This window comes from Vidua macroura, chromosome 2 (assembly GCF_024509145.1).
Source record: "Vidua macroura isolate BioBank_ID:100142 chromosome 2, ASM2450914v1, whole genome shotgun sequence".
Lineage (NCBI taxonomy): Eukaryota > Metazoa > Chordata > Aves > Passeriformes > Viduidae > Vidua > Vidua macroura.
Genome location: NC_071572.1, coordinates 83,829,931 through 83,846,742, shown reverse-complemented (window position 1 = coordinate 83,846,742; position 16,812 = coordinate 83,829,931). Strand labels below are relative to the sequence as shown.

The following is a 16,812-nucleotide window of genomic DNA, read 5'->3' as shown; positions in this document are numbered from 1 at the left end:
GTGCCTCTCTCCAGTAAGTCCTTTTCTGCACCTCCCCCTTTCAAGGAAACAAACCCACAGAGTAGCCAACCTCTGGGTTGAAAAATATTGATTTCATGCAAATTAGATAGGGGAAAAAGCCAGATGCAGGCAGTTTTCTGTCTCCTTTACATGGAAATAATACTCCCTAAGTGCTCATCTAGTTAGAAAAGAGCAAAGACAGCAAACACTGCTAATTTTTCTTATATAGAGGTACCTAAATGTTGAATATGGAGTAACACACAGTGAAAGAAATCTCTGGAAGCATTTATGATTGCCATCTATTAGGAATGGAAAGCTAAGGAGAATGAGCAAATGGCCTTCATATGTTCTCAAAAATATTTTCATCTCTTCCTAATCAATTGCTATATTTCTCCTAGCTACAAAGTGCAAGAATTTTCTTTCTGTTGAGTAAAACCAGGTAAGAGGTGGCTTCCCCCGCTGCCCCCTGTTAGTTACAGTTTTGTAAACTGAAGGACAGATCAGGCAGGAATGAACAAGCATGGTATTTAAAGGGAGTACATGGATTTGTGATTGCATGCAGTGCCTGCCAAGATTTGATTTTCCATAGATGTGTTTGCACGGAATGAAACATCTTTGTTCCTGTCTGTATGATTGTTTGCTCATTATAAATATATGATTATCTGTCTCAAACTCAAAAGTGAAATTCTTAGTAACAGAGGCAGTATTCTGTGACTTATTTTAGTTGGTAGAATTTATAACTGTTTTTGGTCAGAGTGTTTTTCTAACACTTAAGACTGTTGATATGAAATTCACTGAACTACTTTAATGGTTTCCTTGAAACTTTTAATCTTCTTTTTGCATGTTTGCTAAACAAAAATCAGTAAAAATAAAGGATAGAGTCAAGCTAATGTGCTGTCCAAAGTTTTTGAGCAGCCCGTGGAGAACAGAGGGGTTGTGGTTTGAGATGTATGTGGAATCCTTGGCAATGAAGAAGGTTCTGTATTAAAAAATGTTGGACTTGTCTGAATAGATAATATCTGCAACCTTCTGTGCCAGGGAGCGTTGCTGAGTTGAGTCAATGACGACTTTCTGTCAGCCTAATGAGAGAATTGTCTTGAGGCACCAAGCCATACAAACTTGAAGAGACAAGCCAGCCGTGGTTGAACGAGTGGCCCTCAACAATGTGTTCCTTTGAGCTTCTAAGCTTTGCCTTGTAGCTGTGCAGCGAGGGCCCGAGAGACTCACCAGCCCAGGGAACCCAGAGAGGCTGTTCTTCATCACTGGACATTCAGGTCTGAGTGGAGAAGAACATCGTAGAAAAAACAAAGCATAAAACCCCAGGGAAACACTGCATGGTGGCTGCTTCCTCCTGCAGAAGATTCTCTTTATATTACTTTAGGGGCTGTATTTCTTTTTTTTAAATACAATAACCTTCAGCTTCTTTTTAAAGATTTTCAAGACAGTGGTAAGTAAGCAAGTGATTTCTCAAGCACTTTTATGCTTTCTCAAAATATATATGGTAGGTAGAGATCACAGTTTGTGATTGTTTTTTTTTTAGTTGTGTCGGGAAGGAGTAATTAAGAGGCAGTTGCAGTGTACTTTGTATGTTATTACTGTCTTTAGAGTAGTGTAATATGTGATCTGTTGTCAGAACATTTTTTGATAACCTAAGTTCTTCTTGTGTTTTGGTTTTTTTTTAACCAAGCTAGGAGGCTGCCTTTGGCCAAGTGCTCTCTTAGGAGCTGGATGGGCTTGATGTGGTCTTTGGACAGTATATTTGATTCTTTGTGTGCTCGTCTGAAGTGATCCATGTGTCCATGGTGTTTTGTCTTCTCCCCTTTGAACTTTTAATATCCCAAAGGAGTAAGACATAAAGCATTTCTCTGCAATTAATATCTTGCAGCTCTGAATGTCTCTAACATAGTTTTTCAAGCCATCTGGTCATAATCCTCAGAAAAGTCCCTGTGCCTCAGTCAAGCAGAGATATTTCTGTTCTTTGCCATAGTCTTTCTGCTGTGGTATTCTTAATGATTCAAAAATAATCAACAAAGTCCATTTACTTGTTTGATTTATGTTTTATTGCATTTCCAGTAGGAATCTTAGCACACAAATCTTCTCCAAGTACACTTGAAATAGCCATAAACGGCAGCTGAAATTCTCCTCAAAGTAGTGCAGTGTTTGCAGTCAAGTAAGCATGGCTTCTGTTCCACAGTCCTGATGGTTGAGCACTGAGAGGAAAAAAGCACCTTAGCAGTAAAATGCTAGGAAATATGTGCCCTTTTTCCTGTTGTAAGAAATGTTTCATTTAGAGAAGAAACCTATCCACCTGTGAAAAACTGTTCTTAAGAAGCATACTCATCTTCTTTCTGCACAAGTCTGTGTCAATTCTGTAGCTTCTGTCAATGTCAGCTGGACAGAATTTGACCGCTATGGAGATTTTTTCCTGGCATGAATGGAAAGAGCTTCTCTATCTGTTTGTTTCAGACATTTTTACACCATCATTGGAATAATGATAAATCTGAATGCACCTGCCATAGTGGCACTGTCCTTCGTTGATTGACTGATGGAAATAGCCATGAAAGAGGAAAAGGGATGGAGTGGTAGAGCAATTGAGGGGAAGGAATAGATGAATATGGTTTGAAACCCCCCCAAAAGGCATTTAAAGCAGAGAAGCATTAGTTATGTAAGTGTATATGTTTTGCTGTTAATTTACAAACAAAGTTAATAAATTAATCAAATATGTAAAAGTAATCCTGTGGCTGAGTCTTTGCAGGAAGGCTGATTTCCCTTACACAGTTCTTTGTGACAGCAGACAAGAGCCAGCTCTGACACAAAAGCTGTCTTTTTTACCTCAGCTAAGACAACTTGTCTTACAAGCTTTGGAGTAATGCCTTTTTAAATTAAATCCATGCAATATTTGTATCTGACTTGTCTCATTCCCTGCTGCCTCTCTGCACACAGCACATTTGTACTTCTCTGAAATGCATAGGATATGACTGGTCAGTTGTTTGCGGATGTCCAGGAGATTGGGTTTTGCTATGCTGACCACAAGGAAGGACCAGAATTGGGATTTGCCCTTCCAGATCTGCGCTGACATTCCTTTACCCTAGTTCTTAGCCTTCAGTGGGAAGAAGGGTACTTATCCTAAAGGTGCATCTCCTAGGTATCCTGCTTTCCACTGACAGCTACAGAGTGCCTAGGGGGACCAGCACAGATGTAGATCTCCAGGTTCAGGAGAAATCAGTATTCCTGCGGCTCACTGACTACGCTGCCTGCAAAGTTGCAAAAATGGTGATTAAAGAGGGCATTTAGTAATTTTCCATTTCTTGAGACAAAGACATAAAAAAAAAAAGGGAGCGAAGGAAAGTTTAGATATGTTAAGTACAACCAGAATATTCCCAGGTAGTCCTTTAAGTGTGAAGTATCAGAGAGATATTTTTCTATAGGAGATTAAACCTCTCACTTTGCTTTTGAGTTTCAATTCCATATTTCACACATGATTTAAAAAGATACATTTTTTTTAAACTCTACTCATTCTCTCTGTATGTTTTTGTACATGTACAACATGTGCAATATTGTCCCTGCAGCATGTCTTTCACCTGTTGCTGCTGACCAGTGCATGCTCACGAGGTAGACAGAGATATGCCAAATCTGAGTTCAGGGGCTGCAGAAGCAAGGGGACTTTTGTGTACGTAATATTTGTCTGTACAGGCAGGTTATGTATGTTTATGTCAAGGGACCAGTTAAGTGACTGCCTTCCTGCTGTAGGAAACGAAACAGGACTGTATAGCTGGAACAAAAGCAGTTCCCAGCTTGGAGAGCTTGTCCTCTCAGTAGGTGGAGCAGACATGATTTTGAGGAAAGGAGTAATACAGAAGCAAGGTGTTCATGCTGTCAGATTGAACGTGTCAAACCAGTGCTGTGGCTTTATGCACAACAACTGTGTTCAAAATGTGTAAAGTGACTTGGAGTGTGTAGGAGGTTACCAAGGAGAGATTAACTCAGAGGAAAGGAAAAAAATTACAAAAAAGGGTACATTTTAATATTGTCTAAGCCAGAAAATATTCCTTTTGCTCATTTTTATTGTGATTCAGGATAGAAGAATCTCTGAGGACTTGGGAAAACTGTTACACAACAATTTGGTAATACAAACCTCTCTCCCCTTAAGTTGCGTGAAGCCAAACAATCTGACCTCTGTGGGTTTCAGGACTCAAACATTCAGGAGAAGGTTTCAAAAGAATAACTGGTAAATGGCTAGGAGAGGCCTCAGGTGCTCTCCTCATGCGTCTTCATTATCAGGAGGCTTGTGCAGTGTCCAGGGATAAAATCTCTCCCTGGTTGGTCCAAGCTGTTCCCTCTCTTGCCCAGGTTTTGCTTGCCTTCACTCCTGCAGTCATTCTCTAAGCTAGTCCTGGCAAAATGATCCAGTTATGGAAAAACTTCCATTATAAAAGTCATAAGGTGGACCCTGGGCATCTCGACTGAACTAGACACTGAAGCAATGACAGCACTGGCAGGGAGGGTAGGAGGAGGCAGTCCTGGCTTGGCCTCAGCCATCACAGGATGGGGGTTGTCAGCCAGACTGTGCAGCATCGCTGGTAGGCAATCGCCTCACCAGGCAGTACAACAGGAAAGCACATCAGCTGTTTTGTTCACAGTCAAAAAGCAAACCCTGAATTTAGAGTGTCATGTACCCTCTCAGGTCTTTCTAGAACAGCATTCAGTGGTGCACAGACCTCTAAGACCCCGTGCATAGAGTGTGCTTGCAATTCAGCTCTGTACCGCCCCAGATGGCTGCAGCAGCTCATCGCTGCTTGCACAAATTGTGCAGGAACATCATCCAGGAGAGTGATTTTTGTAGCAGCATACTGGCTGCTATGTTAGGAGGCAGTGTGAACATGTGGTTGGAGAGACTTGCCAGAACTGCAGTACCCTGAATCGCAGCAGTCTTACCTTTTTAGCAGGACCTAAATCTCTTTCCCTGACCCCATACTCGCAAGCAAAGGAGATGATTTTGTTGCTCAGATCTGGAGGTTGCCTCAACAAAACAGCAGTTTTCTTGTCTTGGGGGCAGTAGTTGGGAGGGCATGAGAGAGTTCTGCACCTTCAGCTGGGGGTGACTTCTGGAGCTTACACAAGGTGGGATCCTGGAGTAGAGAAGTGGTTGTTGAATGTAGCAGTGTGGGTTTGTTCTGCCAAGTCGCTGCTTGAGCAGAGGACAAAGGTAGGTGGTGGCATGAAGTCCTCGCACCCTCTGAGCTGAGCCAGGACGTGTGTTTAGATTCTAAGGTACTCCCATTCTCAGACTCTTAGAGAGCTGTTTCATCTAGAGGGAGAGCTGCTGACAGGTGGAATGGGTACATGATGTTACTTGGTGAAAGAAGACAGAAATAAAGGCTGTTCTGGTGTATAACAGGACTTCTTTACTCCAGAGATTCACTTACCAAGCATAACATCTTTGTGAGGAAAAGATAATGAAGACCTTGTTTGACTTAGAGGCAAGGCAGAATATTCCACTAGTTTTTGGTCATTGTATCTGTTTTTTACAGAAACCATCTTAGTAATGATTATGACAGAAAGAGCTGTGTCTGGTCCTATTCCTAAGTCATTGTGGTCATTGTGGTCCTATTCCTAAGTAATAATGATTTGCTCAGCTCTGGATGTGTTCTTCATTGCAGATCTCTAAGAATTCTTTGGTTTTACTCCCACTGAACAATTTCAAAGGCTGAGGCTCACGGAGGTGGCACATTTCAGCTGCAGGTATATGTGGTACCTGCCTCAGTAGCATTTATGTGTCAGCAGCTACTGTCCCCCTCCTGCAGCCAGGCTGCTGCAGTCATGTCCCTGGCTCCCTTCCCTGCTTCCTCGCCTTACTGGTGCTCTTAATTTAATTTTGTAAGGTTTGCAGAGGGCTAAATTTGGGCCCAAGAGTGTTATTTTTAGAGTCTTGAAAATAGGCTAATGTACAAAAAAAGATTTTTCTCACAGTTTAATGAACCATTTTTGGATTTTGAGGGGGAGAGGAGGATTGGCAGTAAGATGGAAGGGCTTTTCATGTCATCTCCTGAGTCATATAAGGCGCAAAGGGCCCAGTTATGACACTGACGTCATCTCAGAGCTTCATGTGCATTGTCCCATACCATTCTTTCTCCTTGATCTGTTTCCAAAATTCCTCTTCTCTTATCCACCCACTTCCCTTACCTGCTGGTGGCCCCTGTCTTTGGCTGGTACTGCAGATGTCTTCTCCTGCCTGCTGCCTGCATCTTCAGCCCCACACAGATTGTGTTTCTCTGAATCAATTTTAAGGAGCCGTTGATGGAGGTGGGTTTCAGGAAAATGTCTACCATTCATTTCTTGGTTTCTGCCAGGTTGGGTTTCAAGTGCCAGTGGTCCAACTAGAGGCTCATTCAAAATCTGCTGCTGAGCAGACAGTGCATAGATTGACACAACAGAGAAGTGTTTGTCCTGGGCTTTCTGACCATGTTTGTCTTGGCCTCGTGGAAAGGATGGTGGTTGTCCAGGGGTTATGTGCTTGCACCTTTGAAATCACCATGGAGTCAGTGCTTTGTTACCTGAGATAGGTACTGTGCTGAAGTCACTTGAGGGGTGGTGAAAATGAGTTTAGTCCTCAAGACTGTAGCAAAAAAACCCCAAAATAATAAGAGAGGAGGCAAGGAGGCTGGCCTTGAAGTGCTGTGCTTGCAGGAAGCCAGCCTTCTGCCGCCCTGCGTTGAAGTGAGCACCGGTTTGGATTGCTAAACCTTTCCTCTGATCCTGGGGACATTTCAGAGAAGTGTGAGTGAGCAGATGGATTTTATTAGACTTAGACGAGACACTTCTTAAATTGGAAAGGCTTTCAAACTTGTCTTTAGAGAATGATGTTGACATGGAGGTCCTTGTCTTTCATACTGCTAGCCTGTTCCTCCTTCTCTCCCCCACTTGCAGAGCAGGATTTAAAACCCACCTGAGCACTACCCACCTCTGCCACCTCAGCAGATGTTTGTCATACCGAGTGCTTTCTATGTGTCTTACCTCATATTTGTTTTGGCTTGAGATACAACCCAGTCCCCCAAATGTTTACTGCTGGACGTGCTCCCGCTGACATCTGCAGGAGAGCAGTGAGTCCAGCTGTTGACCGGAGTGACCCTGGCAGCAGCAGCTGCCTGCGTCGGGTACAGACCTTCTCAAAGAAGCTGTGATCATGTTCTGAATGCAGAGTGTATTTTCATTAATGTCCCTCCAAGATAAAAGGCCAAAAAGATGACCACCACTTATGGGCTAATTAGCCAGAAGCTTCCATCTCATTTATCATAATCCAGATGTTATTCTGCTAATTTCAGGGCTGTTACTCAAGCGCAAAATTGGACACACAGGAGTTGAGAGTGGGTCTACATCACAGGCTTTTGTCAGGGAGGCCCTCAGTCAGGGCTTTGATGGGGTGTGTGATCTTTGGCCAACACAGCTGTGCTGACAAGAAGTCCTCAACATTGATTTCTGCTCATTATACCAGCAAAGCCTTATTTTTACTGATGTTGCTGATGTGGGGAAAGAGAAACTTCCCGGCAAGTTGCTGCCAGTGTGAGTTCTGTCAGTGGTGACCTCTCCTTACTCATCCTGTGAACCCCAGCCCAGCTGCTCTGGCAGCCTCCCTGATAAGACCTGATCTAAGTGGGTGCAGTTGGGAGAGTTCTGTTAGGAAGCCAGGACTGTACTTGCTTTTATTATTAATTTTCTTTTTCTAAGAGTCTTTTGAATGCATTTTTAAAATTGTACATCTTGTTCTCAAGGAGTCTTTGATCTTGTTAATCTTTTCATCTATGCATCAATCTGTTGTGTGAAAATGCTGGAATGTGCTCTTATTGTGGCAAGGGCTTTCTTTAGGTTTGTTTCCAATTTTTTTTTGCATAGTTTAGGGAATTTTTCTTCCCTGAGGCTCTCCCTCTGGCTTAATCCTACATGAAAGTTGACCACAGACGTGTCAGGTTCTAGAATGCCACTTTAGGCTATGTCTTTGAATTTTCTTTGCAGGGATTTCCTGATACTAAATTGAAGCAATTCTTTTTCTCTTTCCTTGCACTATGATAAAAAAAAAAACATTTTGGGCGAGCCTGCACATTCAGCAATGCAAGCAGCAATGAGCTCCCTCTACCTGCCTTCACCAGGTGGGACACATGCCAACCTTGAACTCAAAGTTTTGTGGTTGCTATAGCATGAAGCGGAGTCTGGATTGACTTACCTGCTCTCTGTCTGTGTTAAGAGGTTGAGCAAACTGTACTGCTGAGGTTGTGGTCATTTGTCCAGTTTGAGGCATGGACAGCATGATTAAATCCATTGGCCACACAGACTTAGCCTTAATCTTGATCACTTATATTTTCATTTCTCTCCTAGTTCTTATAGATTTAGACCTCAGGTTATGCTTTCCTAGTTACAGTCATGCTCTCCTAAAATGTCCATCTGCCCATGATAGCAGGTGTTCTTGTGAAAATCTTTGTGTAAATGCAATCATAGGTCTGAGAAGTCATGCTCTGTGGTATAACATGAACCCACATGAAAGTGAAGAAGGGCTTGTTTGGCAGCCAAAAAAAAAAATAAATCAAAACTGTACCTCCTGTATATTACCAAATAGTACCTTTGTAACTGAGTCAAGTCAGGACTTTTGCAGTTGTGGGACTCTCACTGAGCACAGTGGAGTGACCAAGGTGTCCTTTTCAGTTTTCCTCAGTGTAAACTCTGCTGAATAGTTGATGTCATTATGGTGATCGCTGAGCACTTCAGCTGGGAAGGGAACTGATTCCTTTGGCTCTGTCCATAACTGTGGGGGGAATTTGACTTGTGAAAGTGGCCTGGGCAAGAGAAAGCTGGTGCAAGAATGGACAGCTGGGAAGTGTGCTGCCAAAGTACAGAGCCTGGGGTTGACCTCTGAAGAGACCCTAGGCAGTATTTCAAGATCTTTGAATATTTGTTGTACTTGATACTGTTGACCTGTGACTGTAAACTTCTTGGTTTATGAAAACATAATGAATTTCTGTTTGTACTTGTATCTTTTGCCTAGGTCCTGAGGGAGGCTAATAAATTGGCTGAAATGGAAGAGCCACCTTTGCTGCCTGGGGAAACCATTAAAGACATGGGTACGTGAAGCGGAAATTCCTTATTGTTTGCTGACAAACAGTAGAATATCCATAGAGCAAAATATCTTGGCAGTCTCTGACCAATAACAGCACATTGTAGATGTTTTGGGAAGCATGATCAGGTTGTTTCATTAATTTTCATTAATTGAACTATTGCACATCACGTGTCTTCTTTTAGCGCATAGCAAGTACAAAGCAATTCAACTCTCTTACCATGAGTGCTGGGGTGTGAGTTGTACAGCTCTGTATTTGCTGCCCCGTGAAAGGACATGGATCAACTGCTTCAGTTTGTCCTTGCCACAGGGTGACTTCCTAGGCTGACACAGCACAATTATGTTTCAAATCTCTGTCATGGGCTTTAGGAAAGGATACAAGTGCTTTTGCAGGGAATTTGCTGTGGTGGGGGATGGGTTTTCTATTTTTTCATCCAGACGTTCTGACATACATCAGATTTGCTGATGCTCTCCATTCTGAAGGCTTGAGTAAGCCTCTTGATTAATTTTCTGTGAAAGATATTGCATTTGCTTTTTTAACATGTTGCCTTCCTCTTAAAATGGTAAGGAAGAGTGCAACTTCAGTCCTAAACATAAAAAATCAAAAAATAAAAACTGAAAATACTTCACAAAAAAATGCACCCATCAACAGCAATATAAAAACAGGCAAGAAAACCTCCAAACAACCCACCTCCATAATTAATGTTTTTCTCAACCTCTTTCCTCAGAGCCCTAAGGACTTTGAACTCATACTCCAGCCATACACTGCAGACTGATATCTAACTCACTCCACAGATGCTATTAGCTCTGACAGTGAGGCAGTATTTTGAAGGGTTCCTAGGCAATGGTTTAAGAGGTCAGTTACCAGTGTTTCATCTGCTAGCAAATGGTGTGATGAGCCACGTAAATCTCTTAAGACTGGGTTGCTTTTGGAGTAGCCCAGACAGCAGCTGCCTGTTCCAGCAAGAAGCTAAAGGCAGCAAAAATGAAATCTTTGTTATTCATCAGCAATAATTGTTTCCTGTTAAAAGTGTGAAGAAAGGCAAATGTAATTCTCCTTGTATTTTACAGGGAAGGGAAGAAGAAATATTTTCAGCCAACCCAATAATCTAGAGTAAGATTGGCCTGTAAAAGACAGGAATTCCACAAGCAGGGGAATTAGTAAATCTGGTTTCCAGTTTCTTTCTCCCATATGTATTCTCTTATACATACCAAAGGCTGAGCTCATTAGGCCTTCCCATGGTGATAGCACCACTACAACCTCTCTATTATACCTGGCATTCGTTCTCGCAAACAGTGAAGCACTTTAATGCCTTGGAGATCCCTGTTTATCAAGTAGAGACTGCTGAAATCATACAGCTGTGGCAGGGTTAAGGTCAGACAAGCCATGTGTGTAGGTACGTTTGTACATGCGCAGTGTAATTAAGTAAAATTGTTTCCTTAGGAAACCAGGCTAATAAAATGCAAATGTGAAAGGTGGTGTGGCTTACAAGCTGGCAAGGCCAGTGTTTGAGATCGTGCCTGGGGTTCCTTACCTGGAAAACATTTTTCTAGCACCTTTCCTCTTTACCCAGAAATTTTGTTCCTTTTCAGATGTAAATGCACACTTTTCTTATTAGTGGATTTTGCTGGGTTTTTTTTAAGCATTTCAAAATTACATTTTGAATAATGGGAACTCCAGTGGAAAAACTAGGCAGGCTGCCCTCACCCTTGTTATGCTTCCTAAGTCTGTTTTCCAACCTCTGTCAAACTAGTCTTTGAAAAGAAGTGATTAATAATAGGACACTAATGAAACACTTGGTTTAATTAGAAATGGCTATAAGCATTTTGTTTTTAACTGTCCTTCAAACAAATACACGTAAATTTATATAAATAAATAAATAATGGGATTACTAGCATGTTTTTTTACAGATATGTATATTTTATTTATTTTTAACCAGATATTGTGTGCTACATATTTTGCTCCAAAATAGTCACTTCTGATATTTTAAGGATCTTCCTCCACATCCAGATCTCGAGAATCAATGAAGACAATGCAGAAGCAGAGCTGACTTGAGGATGATTTAGTTATATGAGTTGCCAGTGCCCTGGAATAAGGCAGACTTCTTCTCTCTCCCCCTCCAGGCTAAATCTCATGGGATCAAGGTGGAAGAAATTTAGGTTCCCATTCTGACACCGCAGTAGCCTCACACCTCATGTTCGTGGTGGCTGTCTCTTGGGTGGGAGGCGAGCTGTCCTCCTCACACAGCCCTTGCAAAATGGGTTCCCTAGGGCTTGGAGGCTTGAGGTTATTAAGATGATCCAGGGAGTTTTTTCATGGGTCTGGCAGCTCAGTGGGTCTCCTCTATGTTTTTGAGGGGTGTCATTACTTGTTGGTGATAGAGTAAACCATTGCCATGACACAGCCAGACAGCTGCTTTAGTGGCAGAAGACGTGATAGGCAGCAGACATGGGGAAGTAACAACTTAAATCTTGGCATTTTTAATTGATATAAAACAGAAGGGCAGTTAGAGGTGTTTGCTGTGGAAAGCCAGCAGCACCTCTTGCCTTTTGCTGGAGCAAGCGAGAAATGTTTGAGGCCTTTTAAGAAGGGGACTGTTTTGAGTCACCGTCACTCGGGCTCAAAAATAATTGAATTGTGTAGAGTAACTTGATCGCTGACTTCAGACCTAAGATCACCGGCAGCTGGCTGTTACACAGCTTCATGGCTCCTGCAAATCGCTGTAGCTCTGCTGGCTTTTAGCATGAGGGCCTTCATCCCAGGGCTGACTCCATGTGCAAAGGCATACAGAATGACCAAGCATCCTAAAAACCACATGTATGAGAACTGCCTTCTCCTGCCCCTGGTGGCACAAACCATCTTGGGCACAATCCTTAGCTTTTATGCAGATTGTTGTCAGCTTCAAATGTGTATATCCAGGCACAAGTGGTCTCCTCTTTTCATGCATGATGTTTTCAGTTACTGGCAATAAGAGCAAACAGTTTGCACCAAACACTGACCTGTTGACAGGGGTAGCAGTTTTGTGCGAATGTAGGATTCTGGGTGATGGTACTGTCTCTACCCAAACTCTTACCTTCTCCACAGAACTGTTGGCTCTAGGCTAGAACCACAGATTAAGCTTGTTTTAATTTCATGATCTGCAAGGTAGAGCCCACAAATACTGTTGCTGGCATAATTTTTCTCCCAAAAATTAACTGTGAAATTAACAACTTCTCATTTTCTTTTTTTTCTTTTTTTTCTTTTTTTTTTCTTTTCTTAAGCTAAGGATGTTACTTACATCTGCCCCTTCACTGGAGCAATCAGAGGAACCCTTACTGTTACCAATTATAGACTGTATTTTAAAAGCATGGAACGGGTAAGCTTTTGAAATAATCTGCTTTTGCTACCTTTTCACTCTTTAGACCTAGGTGTTGTTTGTGAGTATTTCTGTGTGAAATGTGGCTATATGTTTGGGAATATAGACATAAGGGAGCAGGAGCTGGGAATTTTTCCCCCTCCCCTTTTTAAACTCACAAATTTCAACTGTCTACAGGACCCTCCTTTTGTCCTAGATGCATCTTTAGGTGTAATCAACAGAGTGGAGAAAATTGGAGGTGCTTCCAGTCGCGGTGAAAATTCATACGGGCTGGAGATTATGTGCAAGGTAAACTTTTATCTGTGTTTTACAATAGGGGAAGGGGAACATATATTTTTAAAGGTCGTTTCTGTGGTATTGTAGGAAGTTCTGCAAAATGTTTCAGTCAGTATGACTTCACAGGTGTCAAACCCCACGATTTTAAAAGTAGTTTTCAGTATTCTCCAGCTCCACTCATTTGAAAAGAGGTCCAAACCTTTTTTCAGGCTTTGTGCTGGGCAGTGGCTTTTCTTCATCATGGAAGTGTAGACCTGCATCCTCATTTCTCAGGGTTGCCCACCAGAGTTATTGTAGGTAGACTCCAGTTACTGTGGAATTCAGTAGGCCTTTCACTCATTTGCATTTCAAGAGCAAGAAAGGGGCACATTTCCCCCCTAAATCATTAGCTCATGTCCACCTGCTGCTGTGCTTTGTCATGAGGGACTGGTGAGTAGCCTTCAGTCCTCATCAGGGCTGTTCTTTCATTTCTTTCAAGGCAGTATATATTTCACATGTGCCTCTCAAGAGCCCTTGGAATAACTGGAAATACAAACTGCAATAAAAATTAACAATTTGCCTCCTCATGTCTGCTTACTATAGACCCACAAAGTAAATAAAGCCACCATCTCCCCTCCTAAATCCATATCTCTGGGTGGCATGACCCTTCTGCTTCCCTCAGTGACCACACGGGAAGAGCTGGGTTCAGAAGCTTGTAGGTCTTAGGCTGCTTAGAGCTTGTCAGAGCCCCTCAATGCTAAAGGATGCCGGATAAGGGCAGATGGAGGAATGAAAAGGAATCCCAAAGTGCTCTGGTCACTGCTGTGATTTTGAGGCACCAGGAAGCTAAGCAGGCTGTCAAGCTGTGGGTGTGCTGAGTTGACCAGTTACTGCAATCTGTACTAAATAATCCAGCTGCTCCCTTGTCCTATGAGAGTCACAATCCGCCCCAGCTAACATAGAGTGAGGTGCTTGTGCTGGCAAGCTAATTTGTTCCCTGTTTTGATCTGGATTCCTAGTTCTCAGCCAGTTTGTCTATAAAGCACACTTGGTCAGGTTTGGAGTGAGCTGTATCATTTCCCTGTATGGGAAACTCAGGCACAAACTATAGGATGGATGTTTTGGCCCTTTATAGCATATTTAAAAATGTCAGCCTGCTTCACTGGATATGCACAGCAGCTTAGTGCAATAACAGTGTGGTACAGATACATCTTACGTATCCTGAAAAGTTCTCTGTCTGAGACCAGTCCTGTAATCCCTGTGAGGAAGCGAAGTCTTCAGCTGTTTATCTCATTCTCTGACTTGCTCTACCATCTTCATGTACGTGAACTTGATAGCTCATTTTCTGTTGATGAGTTTTTGACTCTTTACTGCAAGCATTTTAGTTGCAGGCTTGGCTGGAAAAACTTAAGATGTTTTATTTACTTTCCAAATTTGTTTTTTTAGATGACTATGGAAAGGAGGTCTTGAATGACCACTTTTTTTCTAAACTGTGCTGCTGTGCAAAGTGAGGAGTTCTTGGTTTCAAGATGCCCTCTTGAGTGCTAAAGGGAGATGGCACTGGATGCTTTGCACCCAGCTGGCTGTTCTTGGGCCCCCTACGTGTAGTAGCTCTGTGGAGGTATTTTGTTAGGCCATCCCCTCCAGTGGACTTACAGCACTGCTTGGTGTGAGAGCTCAGTGAGAACCAAGGATGTCTGTCTCACAAAGTCCTGCTGGTCAAATATAGCTTTTTCCTGAGCAGGGCTCTCCCAAAGACTTTCAGCAGTGGAGAGCTTCATGTGAAGGCAAGATGTTATGGTCAGGCACAGCTGTGCCCTCCCTTGGCTGCTCTGCTGTTGTTGGAGGCTGTATTCAACCCCTCAGCCAAGCCCAACATTGCAACACAACATTGTTCAAAGTGTAGTATTAAATCAGTGTTAGAAGGAGCATTGTCATGTGACCCCGTTTTGAATTCTGGCTTTTGGATTTTCCTTGGATTTTGAAGTGGTTCAGAAATTTGCAACTTGATTTCCCTCTTTTTCCCCTAGGATATTCGAAACTTGCGGTTTGCTCATAAGCCTGAAGGGAGAACTAGGCGATCCATATTTGAGAACCTAATGAAATATGCTTTTCCAGTTTCAAATAATCTGGTAAGTGTTTTCTCTTCAGCTTTTGCCAAAAGACACAGGGTAGCAGTAAACTGTTTTGTTCTGTCCCATCTACATAATACAGCATTCACATGGGGTGCATTTTCCTGAGGGATGAGAAGTTCTGGTTTTCAAATCTGTTTTAAACTTAACTCTGTAGGAGTTTAGATCATATAGGAAACAGGAAAAATCTATTACAGTGCCTTCTTTCATGCATGGGAAAAGACTTACTGATAAAGCCTTGTAACAGAGGGAAAGTACTCAAATGACAGTGACATCTATCAGAAGTTCACAGCTAATGGTGACTGCACTGCCCCAAATCTGGAATGCATCCCCTGTGTTTTTTAATGTTATGACGCTGCAATTGTTTTAAATGCTGGTTGAAAGGCTCTGGTTGTTAATCTGTAAGAGCATTCTTGCCTAAGTAGTTTTACCTTCTCTCTTTAATAACAAAGTTCTTTTGTCCATGCAGTACTAGGTAATAGCCAAGCAAGATCAGGGACATATTGGAAGGTATATTGTTGTACTAATTACCTGCTACAGTGAGAGTGTTAATCTTTTTTATAAAACCCTGAAAGAAAAGTGATGGTGGGGAAAAAGAAGGGTATGTCATGAATTACTATTTGAGATATCAAACATCGTATAAATGGGCTCTGAGTGGGCTCTTAAAGGTAAATTTTCTTTCTTTCAGCCACTTTTTGCCTTTGAGTACAAAGAGGTTTTCCCAGAAAATGGATGGAAAGTGTATGACCCAACTTGGGAGTACAGAAGACAGGTGGGTATTGTGCCACATCCTTCCTCATCCTCTACTCTTCAGAAATGAGGGTCTGTGCAGTGATAAAATTACAGGTTACATGGAGCAGAGAATGATTCTGCTGAAAAATGCTGTGCAGGCTTGGTTAGGATGTTGTTTTTCACACTGCAGTGCTTGTTGAGAGCAGTACAGCTTTAGAGCTAGAGGCATCCACTGATGGACATCAGCTCAGGTGGCAGAGAGCTGACTTTAGGCTCTGCTAGAAAAAACTAATGCTCTGGCTTGGTGATCAGGTACTGCTGGCAGTGGGGAATGGAGGGTGCATAATTCCAGGTACAGGCATCCCATTATTGAGTTTCACACCTCAGTGCTTGCTTGTATTGGTTTTAATTCTTTCCAGGTTTTCCTGTGTTAAACAGCAACTTGGGGGGAAAAAAATTAAGTGTAGAATGCCTTCACTATCTTATGCATGGTTTCTCAGCATAGGGATAAACCTAGAGAGTACTGTGATTTACCATAGTTTAGAAAACACAGTTGTGGTGTGTCCAGAGTAGACTGATCAAAGGTGTTAATGATTATGTAGTGACAGGCTGTCGATTAGGAATACTGTGGTCAAAGCTTGAGTAGTCTCCATCTTTTACAGATGGGACAATTTTGATTTTTATAATGAAATCACTCCTGTCATAAAATTCTCAAGTAGAAAAAGGAGCATGATCTGGTGACGTGTTTGCCCTAGACACAATAAGCTTCTCTCTCCTCCAGGTCCATCAGAATATAACCAATTTTCTATTGTAAAATTAAGAAATTTTGAACCATGCAATTTTAAGATTTATTTGGGTCTTCCTCATCAAATCATACAAAAGCAGACCTCTGTCCCAGCCTAGTTGTTCATCTTATTCCTGGAATCCAAAACCTAAGGATTCATTTTTCTAGCTCTAGCTTGCTAAAAGCTGGGCATGCCTTCTAAATTGGTTATCTAGGCCTGTCATTAACAGATGGGAGAGAGCGTTTCACTGTTGGGGGTGATTTGTTCTCTCCTAAAATAGCTGCCTAAGATAGATTGCTGGCTTCTAGACTGCTAATGGGAAGTGAGATGTATCTTACTGTATCTTACTGTATGCTGCCTTCATTGCAAAGAAGTGTATGTTTTGCAATGAGATGCCACAATCTAAAATCCCAGTCGAGACAAACTCCAATTGCTTGTAATCACTTTTT

General features: G+C 42.1%; 1 protein-coding gene across 4 annotated transcripts in view; it reads left to right on the top strand.

Annotated features, from left to right (window-relative positions):
- Positions 1-16,812, top strand: part of MTMR2 (myotubularin related protein 2) — a 62,874-nt gene that overhangs the window by 28,293 nt on the left and 17,769 nt on the right. For all 4 annotated transcript variants that reach the window (XM_053970362.1, XM_053970364.1, XM_053970363.1 and 1 more), the window contains exons 3-7: positions 9,035-9,110; positions 12,365-12,459; positions 12,637-12,747; positions 14,745-14,846; positions 15,535-15,618. In XM_053970362.1, coding sequence (XP_053826337.1) covers positions 9,035-9,110; positions 12,365-12,459; positions 12,637-12,747; positions 14,745-14,846; positions 15,535-15,618 — 468 coding nt within the window. The remainder of the gene's footprint in view (positions 1-9,034; positions 9,111-12,364; positions 12,460-12,636; positions 12,748-14,744; positions 14,847-15,534; positions 15,619-16,812) is intronic.